Source organism: Poecilia reticulata, linkage group LG13 (assembly GCF_000633615.1).
Source record: "Poecilia reticulata strain Guanapo linkage group LG13, Guppy_female_1.0+MT, whole genome shotgun sequence".
Classification (NCBI taxonomy): domain Eukaryota; kingdom Metazoa; phylum Chordata; class Actinopteri; order Cyprinodontiformes; family Poeciliidae; genus Poecilia; species Poecilia reticulata.
In genome coordinates this window covers 8,325,671-8,348,881 of record NC_024343.1, presented here as the reverse complement: position 1 = coordinate 8,348,881, position 23,211 = coordinate 8,325,671, and the positions used below count along the sequence as shown (strand labels likewise).

General features: G+C 39.6%; 1 protein-coding gene across 4 annotated transcripts in view; it reads right to left on the bottom strand.

The window, feature by feature from the left end:
• tpst1 (tyrosylprotein sulfotransferase 1) overlaps window positions 1-23,211 on the bottom strand; it is a 69,339-nt gene that overhangs the window by 29,796 nt on the left and 16,332 nt on the right. For all 4 annotated transcript variants that reach the window (XM_017308194.1, XM_008425226.2, XM_008425227.2 and 1 more), the window contains exon 2: window positions 18,825-19,869. In XM_017308194.1, coding sequence (XP_017163683.1) covers window positions 18,825-19,681 — 857 coding nt within the window. In that variant the 5' untranslated portion in view covers window positions 19,682-19,869. The remainder of the gene's footprint in view (window positions 1-18,824; window positions 19,870-23,211) is intronic.

The window sequence follows — 23,211 nt, the reverse complement described above, 5'->3', positions numbered from 1 at the left end:
AACTGTTAGCCTGCTACTGACTTTGATAACCTTAACATGTGCTGCGCAGTTCGGTGTGTTTTGGTTCCGTTGGCACTAAAACAGGTCAACCCGCCCACCACGCATCAGTAGAGCAGCTGTTTATTAAATCAGCTAATCAACCACCGCTGTGCTCAGGCGAAAACTTATAATCCATTAAGCCTGACAGCATAATGTAACAGACTGGATGTTTTGTTTGAGTGTTTCTGCTACTTTCTTGTGTGGGAAATGTTTTTGGTGTTGATTCCCCTGATCGGTAATCTCTGCTCTATGTGCTCGTTGAGCTGTTGTCTGTCGGTTGCCATAGCAACAGGTCCGCGTAAAGCCGACACACAGAGCGAGAAAAGGCAGAATAAAAGTTGTTGGAGCTATTTTTTCTTTATTTCATTATCCATTTGAATTTTGTTACTTTATTCTTAAATTTACATTTTTTTGTATTATTTACAGAGTTTATTTGTAGGTTGATAATTGTTGATTTTTTTTGTTTTATTTTCTTATTTATTTTCTAAATTTAGACAGGAAGTAATGTGGGTCAGTCCACATAGATAAGTGCAGGGGCCTGGAGAAGGACCAGCAGGCATTTGGGTTTGGGGCCGATGGTTTTTAAGAGTGGTAGCATGAGAACAAATAAAAGTTTGATGTCTGTAATTGTTTGGTRAAAGAGGAAAATAAATCACCAAGAACAATCAATAMGTTTGGACATTGWACCTTGTTTTGCCTGTGTCKAGAATCWTGACCCCAGTGCCTYAGTASTGGCTTGGTGGAACTTTTATTGGATGTTTGGCTTTGCGWACAGTCAGAAGTGGTTCTGTTTGGTTCTTCACCTGTCTATCAGCTTTATTGTACCTTTATTGTGGCGCACTGCAGCCGCTGCAATTCCTAAAACAAGCGACAAAAACTGAGCTAATCCCCTGTGTTCTAAAAACATGGTAATATTTATAACAGTCGTCAAACTACGGTTCCTACAGCATATTTAAAATAAAACGATTGACCAATATAAGTAGATATTCGCCCTTTCTTGTATCTTGACAGAACTAACAGAAACTAAACTATTTATAGATTTATATCATGGAGAATTTATCAAACATAAGTTTTCTAATCTTTATTTTAAGTCGTATTTAATAGATATATCGAATAACTAATGATGGTGCTACTAATATTTTTGTGACAGATTTCTCCTTGTCCTGTATTGGGATAAAATGGTTTTCTGGACACAATGCATGTCAATTGATATGCATATCAATTAGCAGGAGTACGAAAGATGTGAAAATAATTAACTATACTACATTAAGAAATTGTATTTAAGCCTCAGTGCTACATGAAGCTCATTTTAAAACAATGCAAGTTAAAAACAATATATATATATATATATATATATATATATATATATAAGGATGCATAAGTAACATCCTCTTATGCAGGAGCGGATCTAGAAAAATATTTATGGGGTGGCAAGAGAGGGTGGCAGGGACTTTTTCATATACTGTATATATATATGCTGCCACCCCTGAAAAAGTCAGTTCATTTACTTTGCAATTGTAAATTGCAAAGTAAATGAACTTTACTTTGCAAAGTTCAAAGTAACTTTGCAAAGTGCTGCCACCCCTGAAAAAGTCCCTGCCACCCTCTTGCCACCCCATAAATATTTTTCTAGATCCGCCCCTGCATAAGAGGATGTTACTGATATATATTGTTACAATACATAAGTAACAATATATAACAACATATACTGTGATACACATGTGACCAATATCAAAAGATAACACATCTGATAGAATATTTAATATATAGAATATTCACTCAACTTCAATCCAGGAACCGTAGGCAGACGAAAGGATAGCTACTCAACCTCTCACAGCGAGCTAAGGTAGGTTTGGTGGAATCAACTAACTCACTCATCCTTTGGTTACCTTGCAATTAGGGATGCTCTGATCAGTTTTTGCAGCCAATTCCAATCACCCATGAGGGCCGATCACCGATACCGATCAACTGGAATGGTTGTTAATTTTTCTCTTTAGATATGAATGCTACTAAGTGATCTAGCAAAAACGAACTATAAAATCACCTAATTTAGACAAAAACATGTGAAATGCTTACAGGCACAATGCAGCAAGTATTCAGTCAAAACTGAAAAACATGCAATCAGTAATAATTATTCAGGGTTTCCCCCTGTATATTATAAGCCTGGCGGCCCACCATGTTTTACTCGCACCCCCCCGTCATACTAAGCATTGCTTGTTCTTGTTTGTAGGAAAATAATTAAAAAAAAAACAATAATAATTAAAAAAAAGAAAAGAAAAATAGCTTCTTCTTTTTTTTAAGTCGGACAGCAAGCATCTCTGTTGCTCAGAACGTTTCACTGCTGGAGCAGATTTATTCCTAAAAGATAGGTTTATACTTTATGCATTTAAAGCCGGCAGAGTGGACCAATCATACAGCTATCGCCTCTGCGCGTTGCCTCGTGTGCTGCAGCTGCTGGATGTCTAAAGTTTACCTTAGCGCAGATCCCCGTGTCCAGTTCACTCAAACTGGACACAGGCTGCTCTGTATTGATATTTATATCAACTTCCTGTGAGTAATTATGATTCTTTGGAGACCTCTGCATCACGGTAAAAGTCTAACTCACCGCGTTAGCTGTGGTTGCACAGCTCAAAGTGAACCGAAGGAATAACTTGTCGCGCTTTCAGAGGTGAGCGTAAAGTTTATGTATATGTTCCCGTTTGGCCGGTGCTTTAGTGATTAAAGAACCAGTGCTTAATTGGCCAACCTAAAAAGCAATCAGTTATAATTGCAGTTTACTAATTTGTATTTGTGAACAAACAGAGCTCAAACTCAGATTAAACTCAGCGCATCATATTGTAGCTATGGTAACAAAACAATCCAGCTATGAAAACCGTTCTTTAAAGTTTTATAAAGTAAACTTGCCAGCTCCTTAAAATCTTAAATGTTAAACATTTGAAAATATTTTAATTTATGTATGCTGAAAACAATAAATCAAATTTAGCAGCATTGATAATCTCAATAAATAAATGCTGCATTTATGTATCTGTGGTCTGTGTTAAAATATTCGCATTTAGTGGGCCCCTGAAGGCCTGGGGAGCCTTACGGAGCCACTGACTTAATTTGGATTAAACATAAGTACAAATAATTGATATTCATTTTAATTGTATTTCTTTGATTTGTTGTTTATAAGATTAGTTGTGGGTTTAGATAGCGTTTTACTGGCTATGTTTTTCTGTAACATAATAACCCTGTAATATTTTTACATTTCTTGTCCACTTAACACAGTGGTTCTTAACCTGGGTTCGATCGATCAAAGCCAAGTCCTTTCTTGGCTTTGGAAAGGACAAAAAAACAAACAAAAAAAAACGATGCCAGTTTTCCTCATGTTCATGCTTTTAATCGCCTTCAGTATGTGAATTATTCATTGCTGGCCCCCACTTACACAGCATTGTGTTCTGCAGCAACCATGGCTGATATGGGATAAATAAGAGAATCACACAAAGACATCAAGATCCCAAAGACGATGGAGTTAAAGATTGAAATGGTGCCTCTTCTGGGGATAAGTAATGGAGCAGGATTCTCAGCTAGACAGATCATCTATTAAATCAAGGCTGGGTAATTGCTGTTAATGCAGAGGCAAGGTCCCACTGTGGGGCCAGGCTGCCCACTGAGAGAGATCTTCATCTGGATAGAGACCCAAAACATAAAGAGCAGGAGCGCTGGTGATTGCAGTGTGTAAAGAGGCATTTTCTTCCATACGTGTGCTGACTTTAATGTACTACGAGTGTTTCCCCAGAAAACTTGCTAAGCCCGGTGGTCGGGGCGCCAAAGCGGTCCACCGTGTTTTTATATTAAAAGATGTTAAGTAGACAGGAAATGTAAAAATATTACTGGGTGCGACAGGAAAACATTGCCAATGAAACGCTATTTAAACCAACAACTAGTCTTAAAAACAACAAATTAAAAAAAAATACAATTAAAATGAAACAGAGTTGACATTATTGAAAATGTCCTTCTTATAACAACATTAATCTAAACAAAAATGTCTTCGTTATGACAACGTGACATTACCCAAAACAACGTCGTTGTCATGACAACTTGACATTAAGCAAGATATTATAACTTGTCATGAATGTAATAACAGGTGAATTTTAAAATGTTATCCTTATAATAGAGCATTCACAAGTCACTTGTTGTTACACATACCTTTTGCTGTCATGAGACCATTATAATTGTGACATTATCCTCCTCTGCTACAGTGTATCACAGTAAACTAGTAATGAAGATGTCATTGAGTGTCATTACTCTATCGCTTTAATGACAGAGTCAAGAACATTTCCAGTTATCTCAAGTAAAGTGGACCACACTTACTTCTTAATGATGTCTTATAAGGCTTATAAGCCAATAAATTCACATGTTATTACATTCATGACAAGTTATAATTTTTTGCTTAATGTCAAGCTGTCATGACAACGATGTTGTCTTGAGTAATGTCAAGTTGTCATAACAAATACATTTTTGGTGAGGTTAATGTCAAGTTGTCATAACAAAGACATTTTCAATAATGTCAACTTTGTATTAAAGCGTCACGATTTACCGAATGACGCTTTATGACAGCCTTGGACCGGCCCTGCAGAGATGCCAAACAAATGGGAGGCTTAATTTAATGCTGCTAATGTGGCTCTAGTAGCTCTTCCATTTTATGTCTTTGAAGTTTTTAATAAGGGTCACAGAAACTGTTGGTTGCTAGAGTTTTTGGGAGGAGATTTTTCTGATCTCTGCGCGGCCACACGCATTAACTCTGGCCGACTAAGTGGACAAAGCATTTGATATGATTTGAAGCATCATGTAACCGGAAATAATGATACAAAAAAAATAAAAATAGTATAAAACCAGCATGATGTGTGACTATGAGGCTAGCGCGAAAGCTCCTCACCTTGGCAGAATCTGCATGATGAGGTACATATGTGGGCCAACCGGGACAACATCAGTAAGCTTTACAGGGAAAACAGAGCCTACGGAGCGTGTTGAGATTTGAACGCCACATATAATTCTTTGTTCATAAAGATAAATCAATCTCACCGCTCCTCAGCGTGCAGCTCTGAAAGCGCCACTAAGTTATTCCGGTTCACATAGAGCTGCACAACCAGAACTAACGGGATTCATTTTAAACTCTTACCTTGATGCGGAGTTGACCCAAGAAAAATTATTACAGGGAGTTGATGTAAATATCCACACAGGTCAGCCTGGATCCAGTTTGAGTGAAAGGAGGCGCACGCGATCCGCGCTGAGGTAAATTTCAAAGATCAATCAGCGGCAGAGCTGTGTGATTGGTCCACACTTCCGGCATTAAACACATAAACTATAAATTCATTAAATTTGCTCCACCAGTGAAACACTCAGAGCAACAGACACCGCCTCTGTGAGGCAGAGCTTTAACTCCCATCTCCGGCAGAACTATAAACACGGAGAGTGCATGGGACCCAACCAGTCTACATGTGTTTTGTGGACTTGGAGAAGGCGTTCGACCGTGTCCCTCGGGGAGCCATGTGGGGGGGTCCTCCTGGAATATGGGGTACCGGGCCCTTTGATACGGGCTGTCAGGTCCCTGTAAGACTGGTGTCAGAGTCTGGTCCGCATTGCTGGCAGTAAGTCGGGCTCGTTTCTGGTGAGAGTTGGACTCCGCCAACTCTCACCAGTTGGCAGAGTCAACTGGTGTACGTTTATACGTTTATTGTACGTACGTTTATTGTCTGGTTCGCAGAGTATTAAGTTAAATTTGTTTCCCAATTATTTAATGAAAAAAAACTAACCTCAGTTAAGTAAAATAAAATTGTAATCAAAACTTTTGGAATTGCAATGATTCCTTTAAAAAAAAAAAAAAAAAAAAACAAAGTTTAGTTTAAAATACTTTTTTTTATTGAATAACTAATTTTTACCAAACAAATATTTATTTGCACACATCATAAATCTTTTGTTTTGATTTTAGGCCCTGCCCCCAACGTCATGTGAGAACGACAAGCAAAACTTTGAGTCACAAACAAAAACTTAGAATAGCAAGAAAAGATTTCTGACAAGCGCAAATAAGTTTGTTTTGCAAAAAAAACAAAAAAAAAACTTAATGAGTTAAAAATGTGTGATTTTAATTTTTTTTTAAAGTTTTTTTTAAGCAAAACTCAGTAGGCCTTTCTCATGGTGGCATGCATTGACAATTCAATATTTGCAGTTCCACGTTAAAGTTTGATGCAGCTCTGCTTTCCTGAATGGACCATCTTCTTTTCCACTGCAAGTGTAGCAAACAGGCAGCTCTTTTTTATATATTACTGTACACTAAAATGTTGCATTGTGCCCTTGTTTATATTTTTAATAGTGCATTTATGTAAAGACAAAATATGTCTGGTGGTCCAGCTCTGATTTACATATCTTGCTAAATTGCGGGTTTGAATATTGCAATTCTTTCCTATAACAAAGTAGACATGCAGAAAGCAATTACTAATAAAATATCTTACATATGCATAGTGTTATGCTCTATATAGAGATATTCGTTAACTTTGATTGTATCTCACAATTTTGTAATTTATCATTGTTTATTAAACTCTGAAAGCTGAGTGGCTTTCTTAATATTCTGCCGTAGAATGTGGTTAGATGTGCCCTTTTTTTGTTGCTGAGCACCTGCCCCTTTAGTGGTCTCTGCACGGCTCTGGTTGATAAACATCCGAAGCGGGCGGACAGCGGCGCTGTGTTTTGAGCAGGAAGACGAAGAGGAAAAAACCCCAGCTGGAGTCCACGGAGCATTGAGGATTTCCATGATAACAATGACTGATCGATTATTAGCAACTGACAGAGTATTAGAGACTGAGAGTACTATGAGATCCTGGCAGTCTGAGAGGCAGCTACTCAGAGATCCAAGCAGGGGAATAGCGTAGCTGCGTAGCTGCAGGGAGTCGATCACTACGGGCGGAGCCACTACTTTAGCAGTTAGAAGAAAGCAGCTTACAGCCACGGCTAACTCCGGGAGCCAAGGTAGAAAAGCCTTTTCCCCCATAGTCCAAAAGACTGCAGTGTCCAAAAGAAAAAACATAAGTGCAATCATTTGCATATTGAAAGTCTACAGAGGCTGATAATCTCCCCACTCTCCTCGATTACCGTTTAAACTTTTGAGTTTTATGTCAAATCCACATGAATTAAATGACAGAAACTAATTCTCTCACTGCATCTTTGATTCATTTTGTCCAGCTGCAGACTGTTAAACTGTCCTATCAGAGTCAGGTATTGGGTAGTTGGTGCTTTTAATAAGTTTTCAGTTAACTAAATTCAAGTCTATGGAAAACAAAATGTCACTAAAATCACTCTGTCCCTCTAAAATCTTTCAGAAAATCGTAAAAATGCACTGAATCGCATCGAATTGTATCGCTCAACAAATATCATGATACATATTGTATCGTGACCAGAATATTGTATATCGTATCGTCAAATTATTGTATTACTACACCCCTACTTGTGACATGCTATGGTTGATTTCACAAATAAGCTGAAATAGTTCATTGTGTTCACTAAAACATGACCATTGCAAGCTGTGTCCTATTGACTGGAAACTACTTGCCGGAAAAGCTGTCTAATCTTAACCTCCTGGCAGTCCACACTTGGGGACATCACATTTTGGGTTGACTATTCCAGTGTTTTTCAACCACTGTGCCGCGGCACACTAGTGTGCTGTGAAAATTATCCAATTTCACCTACAGTACCGTATTTTTCGGACTATAAGCCGCTACTTTTTTCCTAAGCTTTGAACCATGCGGCTTATAACCTGGTGCGGCTTTTCTGTGGATTTTTCTTCAACCATCAGGGGGTTCTTTGGTGGGAGCACAAGTAAAGCCTGGCCGGCCCGCCAGGCTTATGATACATTTGGGGAAACTCTGAGTAAATGACGTTACATCGATGTACACATGCACATTACCACAAGGTAGGACAGATTGATGGGTACCACAGACGGTCAGAACACCTGACCAATAGTTCTTTCTTGTTTAAACGAGAATAAAGTCGGAATTTTATGATAACTCTTCATGAAACTGTACTAAGATGAAGAATACTTAGCATCTTGTAAAGTTATAGCTGGATTTAGGTTTACAAATAAGAAAATACTTACATTTTTAACTTATCAGAATCGAATCACCAGCCACAGGACTTGAAAAGATTGTTTAAACAATGTCTATTTTAAAGAAAGAACCAGACTTGCTGAGCTAGTCAGGTCAGATTTTGATAAAAACACCAAAGCTTTTGTCATATTAAAATGACACCTTTTTCTCAAATTCTCTTTGTCTGGCCCTAAAACTCAGTCATACTTGCTTTAGTAACCTCTCCTGCCATTTCTTTTCACTCTAACAAACTTCTCCTACCGCTACATCCATATCATGGAGGTAGAAGTGTTTCAAAACATCCATGCTTGTATCCTCAGCTGCATTACACCAGTGTGTCAGTGTAAACTACTTATTCTACTGGCTTGAACACGCAACCTGTTGATTAATTTGAACACTGCTGCCACTTGGATCCTTTTTTAGCATTCAGGCATGAATACAGGCAGCTAAGTCCTCCTGTTTCTCACGCCCCCTCACAGAGGACATCTCGCCGCCTGTCACCGCCTATGTTAATGAAGAGAGCTGCCTTCTATGTTCAGCTCCTCTACTATTGGTCAATAGAGCTTTAGAACCAACGTCACTGCGTCAGACATTGTGGGGCATTTACATCTCGCGCAGTCGCTCGATGCCATCTTTGCAGGGCACAGACCAAAACAAACTTTATCCCGGTGGTTTTATTGTGTTACCGACTGCAGTGAAGTTAGTTTCGAGTTGGATATTCCAATATCCGCTGAGCAAGTGGTGTTTAGCTCAAGGTTGAGTCAATTTATGAACGCTAATTTCAGCGTTCTCTGGCTCCCTCCTCAAGCACTCGGAGTTTCACTTCATAGGGACTGTCAACACATTTCCAAACCAAACACTCCTGTCAAACAAATGTTAATACATGGTTTGCCTTGTGACCAACTGATACAGAAAAGTGGTAATTCATGCTTTTACATGAGACGCACTACTCTCTATTAAAATGTCAAGTCATATTCAGTATTTTAAATAATTGATATATCTGAACAATTGTTCTACCAGTCTGTACAGATGAGGTACACTCATTTTTACTCAATTTGACCTTTTTTATTCCCTGTCGATAAATAGCTATACATTACCATGTCACCAGGTGACTGAACCCCTCCAGTCACTGAATAGATGCTTTAAAACAGATGTGCCAAAACTTTCTGCAGCTGAACAGAAACTAAACTGAAGTTATTATTTTTGGAGCTAAAGAGGAACAGTCTAGAGTTATAGATCTAGAGTTGTAGATCTTTAACAATTTCACACTGATTTCGACTCAATAGGTCAGATGACCTAGATAGAAGCTATTGAAGAGAAATACCAAATTTAAACAAAACAAAAAAATGGGTAAGAAAAATAACAATTTTGTTAAAATGGAATAAAAATGCATGTGCCTCATATATAGAGTTTAGTACAATAATTGCACACTGATTTCTAGTCAATGTGGCACACAATATGGAAGCTATTGAAGAAAACATATTCTTTAACATTAAAGTTATTTAAAATATTGAATATGACTTGACATTTTAATAGAGGGTAGTGTGTCTCATGTAGCATGAATTACCACTTTTCTGTATCAGTTGGTCACAAGGCAAGGCATTTATTAACATTTGTTTGACAGGAGTGCTTGGTTTGGAAATTTGTTGACGGTCGCTAAGTGAAGTGAACCTCTGAGCGCTTGAGGAGGGAGCTAGAGATTGGCTGGCCGAAATTAGCGTTCATAAATCGGATCAACCTTGAGCTAAACACCGCTTGCTTGGCGGATATTGGAGTATCCAATATCCGCTCGAAACTAACTTCACTGCAGTCGGTAACACAATAAAACCACCTGGATAAAGCTTGTTTTGGTCTGTGGCCTGACCAAAGTAGAGCAAAAATTTGCATTGTGGACTACACTAGTGTTTTTCAACCTTTTTTGAGTGAAGGTACATTGTTTTAATGGAAAAAGTCACGAGGCACACCACCAACCAAAAATGTAAACAAAGATACTCTCTAGCTGCCTATATTAAATGTATAGTCATTCTTATCAAAGTATCTTGAATAGGAATCAAATAAGCACAAACATTTATTTTTATCACATTTCACATTTTTTATTTCAAATTGCCCTTAACATGTCCACTTCAAAAATACACCTGAACAGTGCCACAACAATGTGGTCTTAAATTTAAAGAAGTTGTAGAAAACCTCAGTGTTTTACAAACTAATCCACAAGTATTCTTTTAGCCAGAATACAGAAAATAATTCTTATTGTGAAAGAAGCAATAATATTTGGGAAAGAGTTCACTGTTACAATATGAAGAGTTGCATGTACAAAATGTCAATATCTGTATATTGACATTTACAGAAAATAATTCTTATTCTGAAAGAAGCAATAATATTTGGGAAACATTTCACTTCATATTCACTGTTACAATATGAAGAGTTGCATGTACAAAATGTCAATATCTGTATATTTTACCCTCCTGGTGTGAAACCAGTGCATGTTTGGATGAAAACAAAGCTGATTTCCTGGCAGAAATTGAAGAAAGACAAAGCTCTTCCTCAACAGCTCTCAGTCTCTCTCTGTTTTTAGTTTTTATAGTAGCCAGGCTTGAGAAGCTCACTTCACACAGATATGTTGTGGGAAATGGACYCATGTTCTTTCCAAYTACTGCTGAGCTTCACTGTCTTTTCCATCACTGTCGTCACAGTCTTGCTAGATACAGTGCTCTCACCGCTACCTGTAATATTCATGCATCACTAATTCTCTTGTTTTAATGTAAAATCCTCTGTACCTACTGCCATCTAGTGGTAAGAAAATTACATGATTACGCCGCTAGTCACTACTACAGCGGAGACACTCGAAGACGCCATTATTTGTAGATAATTAATTCATTTTCAAAAAATCTTTTAAGACCAATTACCGTATTTTCTGGATTATAGAGCGCACCATACTATAAGCCACACATTCAAATAAAAAAAGAGGTGTAGTAATACAAAAGAATTGGAATTGTATATATAAGCCACTGGTATCTCTGCTGCTCTCAGTTTTCCATAAGGACCCAGCAGAGGGCTGCGTCATAATAAATCTGCAGGATATATTAAGGACTCAGCCCTTCGTCTCCAAATCCGAACCATGGTTTCGTTCACGCCGAGCTTACGTGCAGCGGCTTTATTTCCCTCCTGTAGTGCCAGATCGATAGCCCTCAACTTAAAAGCTGCATCATATGAGTTTGAAAACATTTCTCCGTCGTGCCTGTTGCTAGCATGTGCTTGTTCTAAATGAAAATTAGCACGTTCTTCTTTGATTTACAATTTTGACTTCCAATGATTCACTTTCTGCTAAGCATTATTTATTTGTCTTTTTTAAGACTTTATAGTTGTTCAGACATTAATCTTCACATGATTATCAAATTTCCTGTCAACTTTAAACATTTTTCATCTCAAAAACTCGACTGGCTGCTGGATAAATGACTGTCCGCTAGGGCATCCAACCACCAGGCTTGGCAAGTTTTCTGGGGGAAATCTGGCATGCTTACTCAGCAGATTTCTTATCAATACATCCTACCTGTCGAAGTTTTGTTTTGACTTTTATTTCATTGAAGATTAAACTTTATTTAATTTATTTAATACCTGGCTTTCATTACGTAGCTCCATTGCTTGTTTTAAGTTTATATGACAGGCGTTACTATACTGTATACTGTAAACAAGTCATTGCTTGGCATCAATTTAGTTAGGACAAAGTATGTTGTTTTTGTGGGCTATTTGTCCCTATGGTTTAAAATATTTAAATTTAATAACACTCTTTTATTCCATCCATCCATTTTCTATACACCCTTGTCCTTCGGTGGGGTCGAGGGGGTTGCTGGTGCCTATCTCCAGCTAACGTTCCAGGCGAGAGGYGGGGTACACCCTGGACAGGTCGCCAGTCTGTCACAGGGCAACATAGAGACAGACAGGACAAACAGCAATGCACACACACACTCACACCTAGGGAGAATTTGGAGAGGCCAATTAACCTGACAGTCATGTTTTTGGACTGTGGGAGGAAGCCGGAGTACCCAGAGAGAACATGCAAACTCCATGCAGAAAGACCCTGGGCTGGGAATCGAACCCAGAACCTTTTGCTGCAAGGCAACAGCTCTACCAACTGCGCTACTGTGCAGCCCTCTTTTATTAAAATGTGCTAAATAGAGCATGCTAGTAGCAATATTGTGTGAAATTGAAACTGTGTCTATGGTGTAATATTAGTGTATATTAACATATTCCATCATTTCAGGTGCACAGTGACCCATGCAGTTTGGTGGACACATTTGACTGCGCTTCATTTGATAAAGATTAATGTGCAAAAAAGATTTTGCGGTGATCTGTATTTGTAGATGTCTGTGTTTAATTTAATTTAAATAAAAACTTGATTCCCCCATCTAATATTGTTTTATTATAAACACTTCTATATTTAAAATATTTTTTAAAAGGTAGGATATTCCAATAAAAGGATTAGAGCAATAGCTTTTCATTTTTGATGGGTAGAATATTCTGATGGAAGAAGTGATTTGTTTGTGGTTTTGTCGTGTATATGCAAATTCTTCCAGTGCTACGCATAACTCCTAAGCTTCCACTTCAGTCTCGTCACTCAAAGAATGTTATCAGATGATGACATTCAACAATAACACAACCCGCTTTACTTTTTGGATTGTAAACATGATGGTTGCAGTTTTAGAGGCGTAGCACTTCCATCACCATATCAGTTACCTGCAGGCTCCTGGTCTCCTACCAGAAATTGAGCCACGGAATCGCTGGTTTAAAAGCTAAACATGAAATGCGTCAGGGAGTGCTTTGGATTCAAACTGAATGACCGTGGTGAACTACTGAACCTGTGGAGCCACTAGGTTGTAAAACAGTAGCAACTAAACAATACAACCAATATTTCTGCACCTAAAATGTAATCACCCCCATGCAGGTTATTTACGAAACTTGAACCAATAGGCTGCTTCTGTCCTCCTCCTCCACAATTATTGAGGGTTTAATCAAGAAAATACCAAAGGCAAGTGCAAAACAGTGCGCACTAAAGACAGTTTGCTTAATTGGAAAAGAGATGACACCCTTTCAATCTGAAAAGCCAGAATTTTGAAAAAGATTTCTGCAAAACATTTGACACTCGGGACAGAGTTTATACATTTTTCCCCACAAAAGTCCTAACTGGCAGTTTACTAGGCACTAGCACTTTTATGCATACCCATACACAAAATGTTATTATATGCAGTAACAAAGGTCTCAAAGCAACATTGTTGCTTATCGCAATAAGGTCTGGGATAAAATCTGTTATTGTGACAGGCCTAGTTCTCGGCAGGTTCCACAGTGGGGAGGAGCTGTGCTGCTGAAATAAACAGTTAATTGTTTATGACAGAAAGGCTCCTTTTTAGTTGCAAAATATAAATGAATAAGTTGACTAAGGTGTCTGACATTAAATCTAGGTTGTTTTTACTTTCAAATTTTATGCTAGACAAAGTTGTTTATTTTTGAAAAAAATCTAGATGTTAAAAAATGAAAAAGTTCATTTTCCATAATGTAATGATAAAAATTAAACTGTCATATATTTTAGATTCATTGCACACCAACTGTCAGGTCTTTTATTGTTTTAATACTGATGATTTTGGCATACAGCTCATAAAAACCCAAAATCCCCGTCTCAAAAAATTAGCATATTTCATCCGACCAATAAAAGAAATGTGTTTTAATACCAAAAAAGTCAACCTTCAAATAATTATGTTCAGTTATACACTCAATACTTGGTCAGGAATCCTTTTGCAGCCTTCAATRCGGCGYGGCATGGAGGCAATCAGCCTGTGGCTCTGCTGAGGTGTTATGGAGGCCCAGGATGCTTCGATGGCGGCCTTAAGCTCATCCAGAGAGTTGGGTCTTGCGTCTCTCAACTTTCTCTTCCCAATATCCCACAGATTATCTATGGGGTTCAGGTCAGGAGAGTTGGCAGGTCAATGGATTTCAGTAAACCATTTACCAGTGGTTTTGACACTGTGAGCAGGTGCCAGGTTGTGCTGAAAACTGAAATCTTCATCTCCATAAAGCTTTTCAGCAGATGGAAGCATGAAGTGCTCCAAAATCTCCTGATAGCTGCTGCATTGACCCTGCCCTTGATAAAACACAGTGGACCAACACCAGTAGCTGACATGGCTCCCCAGACCATCACTGACTGTGGGTACTTGACACTTGACACTKGMCTTTTGGCATTTCCTTCTCTCCAGTCTTCCTCCAGACTCTGGCACCTTGATTTCCGAATGACATGCAAAATTTGCTTTCATCCGAAAAAAGTACTTTGGACCACTGAGCAACAGTTTCGTTTAGTAGTCATCAGTTAAACAACGGGTGGATGTAGGGCAGTGGATTAAATATGTCAGCGGAGGCCACCAAGATGTTAGATTTGTTCTTTGGGTTGTGGAAGTTTGTGTACTTTGTCTGTTGATGAACGCTGTGCTTTGGCTTCTGTTACTGTGCAGTCAGTGTTTGCTGTGAATTCTGAAGGTAAGCAATACTGACCGCCAGCTCCTCACTGTAGCCAAATGTTACATTTAATGTCAGAGAAGTTAGTTTTGTATTGCTTTTTCTTTGTTTAATATTGTATTTGAAAACAAACAAAAAAATAAATGCGTTAATGAGACTTAAGTTAACACGGAGTGCTTGCTGTGAATTCTGAAGTGTTTGCTGTGAATTCTGAAGGCGAAACCACTGCACTGTCGAGTGATCAGAACAAATAGTCTGAACCGCCATGTGTGTCCAATTCCGGCCTCAAACTTATTTCCGACAACAACCCTTAATGAAAACACAACGCAGAGTTTTCAGAAGCAACGAGGTGTCATCTGACATGGACAGGGTTACACATATATGTTTATATTGTCACTGTTGTGAGTCACAACATAGTGATCATGTAACAGGAGACAGATAATCTGTGAAAAAAATGGAGCTCCTCTGCCTTCTCCCAGTCTTAACTAGAAACAACCAATCAGAGCCCGGAGGCAGGTCAATCACAATCTCATAGCACTCAGCAAGGGGAATGAGTGCCAACGGCTACAACTTTTCTTTGTCAGCTGATCCTGTTGTGAATACTAGGTTAGTCAGCATAGCCACCGATGGCTGCTTGTAGCGGTTATTCTGCAATCCCAAGTTGTTTTTCCTCCACTAGCACACTGAACATTGCATTCATGAGGTTCATTGACATTTGTAAGAGTCCTCGCTCTGATAGGTTGTTTTTGGTCAGTAACGGTGCATTTCCTCAGAAAGCAGTAGCAGCTCATGGACGAGGTGGAAGAGCTCGATCTTTTCACAGATTATCTGTCTGAAACTGTTAAAACATGGTGACAGTTTTAAACACAATCTGCAAAAGTTACATACTGCAGCTTTAAGGTGTGAAAAAAATTTACTATTGTGCACCCTTTAAAGGAGTAAATGAGATAAGCCACAATTCATAAGATTCATAGGAAAAAAATACAATGAATGTTGATTTTGTAAAACTCTCTCTACTGGAACAATATCTGATCAGTTCATCTCTGAAAAACAAACTTGACAGCTTGAGCAAATGTGTTAACCCTATGCATGAGATTTGTGTTCTATACTTTGAGGAACTGTCTATTTAGCAACTCTAGGCAATAGGAAGTTGTCTTTACCAGATGGTTTCAGCAGATAATAAATATTAAATGACTCATAGCCAAGAAGCTTCCAGGTAAATAGTGCTGTCTTGATCAGTGTTTTTCAACCACTGTGCTGCAGCACACTAGTGTAGCGTGAGTGATCGTCAGGTGTGCCGTGGAAATGATCCAATTTCACCCATTGTATTTTCCGGACTATAAACTGCTACTTCTTTCCTACACTTTGAACATGCGGCTTTTCTGTGGATTTTTCTTCAACCACCAGGGGGCTCTTTAGCAGGAAGTGAATCATTGGAAGTCAAAATTGGAAATCAAAGAACGCGCTAATTTTCATTTAGAACAAGCACATGCTAGCAGCAGGCACGACAGAGAAATGTTTTCAAACTCATATGATGCAGCTTCTAAGTTGAGGAGTATCGATCTGGCAGTACAGGAGGGAAATAAAGCCGCTGCACGTAAACTCGGTGTGAACAAAACCGGATTTGGAGACGGAGAACTGCGTCCTTAATACATCCAGCAGTTATTAGGACGCAGCCCTCTGCTGGGTCCTTATGGGAAACCGAGAGCGGCAGAGATACCAGCGGCCTGTAGCCCGGTGTGGCTTATATATGTACGTTTCCGGGGGGTCCAAAAAATTTGAAGGTACGGTCCCTAAAATACGGTAATTGGTCTTAGATTTTTTTTGAAAACTATTTAATTATATGCAAATAACGCCATCTTCGAGTGTCTCTGCTGTAGTAGTGACTAACGGCGTAATCATGTAATTTTATTATCACTACATGGCACTACATGGTACAGAGCATTTTACATTAAAACAAGAGAATTAGTGATGCATGAATGTTACTACATTCATGCATCACACACGACAGTGTTGTGGTACTGTTCAGGTGTATTTTTGAAGTGGACATGTTAAGTGAAATTTGAAATAAGAAATGTAAAATATGATAAAAATAAATGTTTGTGTTTATTTGATTCCTATTCAAGACACTTTGATAAGAATGACTATATATGTAATATAGGCGGCTACAGAGTATCTTTGTTTACATTTTTGGTTGGTGGTGTGCCTCGTAATTTTTTCAATTAAAACAATGTACATTGGCTCAAAAAAGGTTGAAAAACACTGAGCTAGATCATTAGACAGAAAACAGTATGACCAGACAGATACAGACATTTTTTAATGAAGTAGTGGTATTGAGGAAAAGGGTGTCTTAATTTGCTTGTGTTGTCCATTTGTGACAGGAAGTCTCCTCCTTTTTCTGTTCAGTGATTGAAGAGATGAGCTCCACTGAAATGAACCATTTAGCTCCATCTATCATTAAGACCACTTCCCACAAGCAGCTAAAAAGAGAGATCTACAAAACCAGAGGTCAGCCAGAATATTAAATTTTTTCTCAAATTTGCTGAAAAATCTAATACACTGTCCTAACACCCAAGATATTTAACTCACAGTTGAATAAAACAATAATTCATAATAATTAACTCAATGAGTTATGCATGTTTATTATTTTTTACAAGATAAGTAAAGGATTTACTCAGGAGTTCCGGTTATTAGCAGAGACACTCAGAGGGAAAAGTGATGACTGGGTGCAGCAGATTTTAAGAAAAACCATGGCTGATTTCATCTGCACACTATAAAAATGCAAATGAAATGTCTCCAAAGGAAATGTGGGATTTTTCTAGTACTACATGGCAAGAAAAGGGAGTTTCTGGAAGGGTTTGGGTGGAAAAGAAGCAAGGTTGAACCCCTTTCAGTGTGTCAACAATTTCCATAACGTGACCTCCTGAAGCCATCCTGAGAGGAAATCCTGCCTTCAGAACAGCAGTGCTTACAAAAGATATCTTTCAGGTCACTAATGACTAGGCTTCTCTCTACAAAATGACTCAATTCCAACTCAAATCAAATGATGGAAGTTCAGGTGGCTCTGGGAAAACACATACATGTAATGTAACTGCCACCAAGGACTTTTGGGTGAGCATATTTAAAGATAAAGGCTATTTTATACACATATCATATATTATGTTTAATGTTTTTACAGTTTTCACTTAATTATTTATCATTAATTTTTGTTGTTCTCCTAGCAAATGGCCTTTTAGGAGGCCGTTTACTCCAGTTAATTAATCAATTGTCCATTTCCGGATTCATTTTAAACTTCTTCCATTAGTTTGTAAATGTTTTCATGGTCTGGCCCAGCAGTAAGTCTGACGTACTCCGGTTGCATGTTCCCTCACACTATCAAACCAGCAAATCACTTCTTGCTGGTGGTTCCAAAATCATACAGGAGGTTGAAAGGTGACCAAGCATTTTCAATCGCTGCCCCTAAACTGGAACAATCTGCCTTTAAAAATCAGACAGGCACATTCACTTCCTGTTTTTAAATCTTTTCCTAAAGTCCCATTTTTTTTCTCCTCAGTTTTTGACTAAGCTTAATATGATAGTTTTAATGTTTTAATTGCCGTTGTTTTTATGTTCGTTTTTGTCTGTTTTTGCTGTACAGCACTTTGGCCAATGGTGCTGATTTAGATAGCTTTATAAATAAAGTTGTATTGTGTTGTATTAAATTAGTTGATGATTATTTTAGTAACTGACTCATCGAGATTAGTTTGATTAATCACTTCAGCCCCAAATTAAAGTGAAAGCTGTGGGTATGAGTTGATGTGTAGCCACAGCAGATGGCTTCCAGAGGCTACATTCCAAACAGATCGAGTAACCAAATGTCCACAGAGAAAAACTGAAGAGAAAAAGAGTCATGGTATGATTCATTTTCTCTTCATTTAACGATTTAGCCACTGAATCGTCATTTAACGTTTCAGTGGCTGGAGCCAATATAGAGACCTGGAAACATGGAATTTGTAAATTTGTATCAGAGAGCATGGACTGCTAACCTGTCTACCTCGATTTTAAACCGCTGCCACCACCAAGAAACCAACAGTCTTCCCTAGTTTTCATTTCTTCAAAACTATAACTATTTAATATGGCATCACAGGTGACGTTAGACTAAACTAAAAGCTGGCTTGTAGTACTTACCTGGAAAGGGAAACTCCCCCTGCTTTCCCAATAAGCTCCTCGTGGTGAAGGACAGCATCATTCCAAGGAACTTCTAGGAATTTCAACAGTGTCTGCATCCATTTCTCAGGATGGAGGACCAACTGTTCATAGTACATAGGCAGGCACTTGTCCACTGCCTCCAAGCACTGAGTATACATAGTTTCTATCGCCCGATTCCACTTGGTCAGACAGTCACGATAGCTGCCCAGGTCAAATCCTGCAATGGTAACTTTCCGTGAGATCATGGAGTGAACCGATGCCCTCCCATCACGAATCATAAGCACAAACTTGGCACGTGGGAAAATCTTGGCCAGGTAGGAGAGCGACTTCAGTGCAAACGGGTCCTTATTGCAGAGGAAGTTTGCCGGCTCGCCGTGTTTAACAATGATTTCCAGTAGGAAGGCCTGCATGGCAGCGTCCAGCACCTCATCTGTTACACCAGCCTCATCCAGGCGCATCTTCTCGCGTCCTGAACGGCTCCACATCTGTTTCATGGCCAGGATGCGGGGAATGACGCGCGTCTCCTCTCCACAGCGCACCTCAGGGTGGGCATCTAACATTGCTCTCATCAGTGTGGTACCGCTTCTGGGCACACCCCCTATAAAAATCAGTGGCATGTCTTTGTTGTAAACAAACGGTGTGCTGAGATTCTGGCCTGTCCGTAAGGTGGTCCGCATGCTGCCACCCAGTGCGGACGGAGGCAGGACTCCTCCTGGATGGCTGCGCTCCTCAGAGCGATGGTGACAGTCCATCGCATGCCGGCCAAGGTAAAAGACGGTGACCGAGCTGATGACCAGGCAGGCCACCAGCAGATTCTGTTTCAGCTTGCCAATCATGTCGTTACTCTCCAACACAGTAGAGTGGTTTCTCCTTGGGGAAGGAAGGGGTGACTTAGGAAAAGGGTAGAGGAAAAACAACTGCAGGGTAGCTAAGTTTTCCACCCTTTATGGCCGTCTGCTTGGAAGCCAGCATGGATGAAGCTCCTTGGTCCACAGCAGGTGGTGTGTTCCCAGCTCCATGAGGCCTGTGGTGTGGCACAACATAAAAACCACCATTAGTTTGGAGTTTATAGTCAAAGAATTCAAATGCTAAAAAGAAATTAAAAACACTGAGACGTAAGATATTGACTGGAATCAGCTGATTTGAAGCCTAATTGATTGACACTTGAGCACTACCAGGTCACACTAACAACCAACCTATTATGTGGAAGTTGTTCCTGCAGAAAGAAATATTCACCTTGGCTGGTTTTACCATAAGTAAAGTGTTAAACACTCACATAGTTCTAAAAGACAGAGTCCATTTGACCCCGTGAGCTTTTTACCACGTGCATGGTCCCAGCAGGGTCATAGTGATATCGTGTGCACTTTTATGAGTTGTTTCTTTGTATATGGCTTCAGGAACTGAAAGGCAGATGGGGCTCCCATCCCTTCCACATTGTCCAACCATGAAATTCCTGACAGTCGCACTAAGACTGTTGGATAGTTATTATGAAGTTCACCCCTTTCAGACTGATGTGTATATGTGTAGGCATGTCACAATAAATAATTAGCCGCATGATAAATTAAAAGAAACTCAATAAATTTAATTTGGTTGATTTATCGTTGTTCTCTTTTTCCTGTCTTTTTGCTACAAACTGAATGATAAAAGTCTTCAGTCTGGTGGTTTGGTCTCCACCATCCCTTTTTTTGAATGATAATTTTGTTTACAGAGATTTCATAATTTATTTCATTTGTCATTTTCTCTATTTATCTGAGAACATTTATTTAGGATAAATGTGCATTAGAACATTTAAACACCATCCATCCATCAATCCATTTTCTTCCGCTTTATCCGGCCACCAAGGAGCTTTTTAACCACCTTGGCGACCTCGTCCCCAGAGGTTGGAGAGCCTGACCCAGAGTCCTCAGGCTCAGCTTCCTTAATGGAAGGCATGTTGGTGGGATTGAGGAGGTCTTCGAAGTATTCTGCCCACGGACCCAAATGTCCCGAGTCGAGGTTAGCAGCACACCATCCCCACCATAAACAGTGTTGGTCCTGTACTGCTCCCCCTCCTGAGACGCTGGATGGTGGACCAGAACCGCCTCAAAGCCGTACGGAAGTCTGTCTCCATGACCTCTCCAAACTCCTCCCGCGCCCAAGTTTTTGCCTCAGCAACCACCAGAGCCGCATGCCGCTTCACCCGCCGGTACCCATCAACTGCTTCTGGAGTTCCACAGGCCAAAAAGGCCCAATAGGACTCCTTCTTCAGCTTGACAGCATCCCTCACCGAAGGTGTCCACCAACGGGTTAGAGGGTTGCCGCTGCGACAGGCACGGAACATGGTCCACTCAGACTCAAAATCCCCACTCACCTCCCCCGGAACGTCTTCGTAGTTCTGCCGGAGATGGGAGTTAAAGCTCCGCCTCACAGGGGATTCCGCCAGACGTTCCCAGCAAACCCTCACAACACGTTTGGGCCTGCCAGGTCTGACCGGTATCCTCCCCCACCAACGGAGCCAACTCACCACCAGGTAGTGGTCAGTRGACAGCTCCGCACCTCTCTTCACTCGAGTGTCCAAGACATGCCGCCACAGATCCGACGATGCGATGACAAAGTCGATTGAACTTAAGCACGCTTAAACACTTTAAGCTTTAATAAATTTAAAATTTATTTAACTTTGAGAATGTGTACTTGCATTTTTATGCCATTATTACTATTATATTACTTGAAAATGTTCTCAAAACAACAATGTTATTGTTTAATGTAATAAGTTCTGGGACAATTAATCGTCCAGCAAAATTAGTTATCATGACAGGATATGTAGTAATGATAACAGCATTAAATATGCCAATTGCCACAACTCTGTAATGACCTGGTCTTTGTTGCAATTTGGTAAATACCTGCATTACATGGACTGCTCTCCCAGGTTGTGATGTCACTAATTCCTTGATCCCTTCACAACAGGAAAGCTAAAAATGGTTCCTGATAGGAAAACAACAATAGGGCAAAAACCAGAGAACAGAAATTTCAATAAATCCCTGATTTAAAAAGAGGTCATATCATGTCGGAGAAAAAAAAAACAATCATTGGGGCCTGCCATTGAAATGCATAGGGAGTGCAGTGACTGACTTGCTGTGGTTGGTTTAATCCAACCACTGTCACTGATTTCGGCTTTTCAAATAAAGCATAAAATATTATCACTTGTTTTAATCCATCCATCAATTTTCCACTGCTCATGCCTGGTCAGGGCTGCAGTTGGCTGCAGGAGCGATTGTGCATTATTTTAATTGGACGATAATAGCCTACGTTGGCTGTTGCTGGGTAAACAGCTAAACGTCACCTTTTTGAAAAAGAAAAAAACCCGCCACCTTTTGAATCAGTCTGCCCGGTCATTAGCTGAAAGCTAACCCTTTGACAAAGAAGATGGCGAAAACAAAAAAAGATGATGAGTATCGTACATTTCAGGACAAATGGACTGAAGAATTCGCCTTTGTGGAGAAAGCAGGTTCTGCGGTGTGCCTAATTTGCAATGACAAAATTGCATCGATGAAAAGGTCAAATGTAAGTGGCACTTCGACACACGCCATGCTATCTTTGCATCAAAATACCCTGCGAGACAGCAGAAAAAAGCATGCCAAGAGCTACTGAGCTCTAAGAAAGCAAAATATTTGCTGCTGGCTACTGAGCTAGCCAGCAGCAACTCCACATATGGACCCGGCAAGGCGACTATAATTCCGCTAGTTTTGTTTTATCTTTAGCAATAGTGAGGAATGGAAAACCATTCACCGGTGGCGAGTATGCTAAAACGTTCATCCTGGATGTAGCCAATGAACTTTTTGATGATCTTCCGAACAAAGACAAGATAATCAGACAGATACAAGACATGCCTCTGTCAGCAAGAACTGTTCATGATAGTACCATCATGATGACAAACCAAGTGGAGAAAACACAAGTGGACATAAATGCAGCGCAGTTCTCCCTGGCTTTGGATGAGTCAACAGATGCAAGTCATTTGTCGCAGTTCAGTGTGATAGCAAGATATGCTGCTGGTGACACACTGCGTAAAGAAAGTCTTGCTGTTCTACCAATAAAAGAGTCCATAGTAGGTGAAGATTTATTCAAGTCTTTCATTGAGCTCGCTCATAAAAAAAATCTACCTAATTTTTTTAGGTAGATTTTTTTCTACCTAAAAAAATCTACTGAGAGATAAACTTCTTTCAGTGTGTACTGATGGTGCTCCGTGTATGGTGGGGAAAAAAAGGATTTGTGGCGCTTCTCCGTGAACATGAAAATAGACCCATCCTAAGTTTTCATTGCATTCTACACCAGGAGGCACTTTGTGCTCAGATGTGTGACGGGTAATGTAAAGTAAATCTCTTTCTCTCTC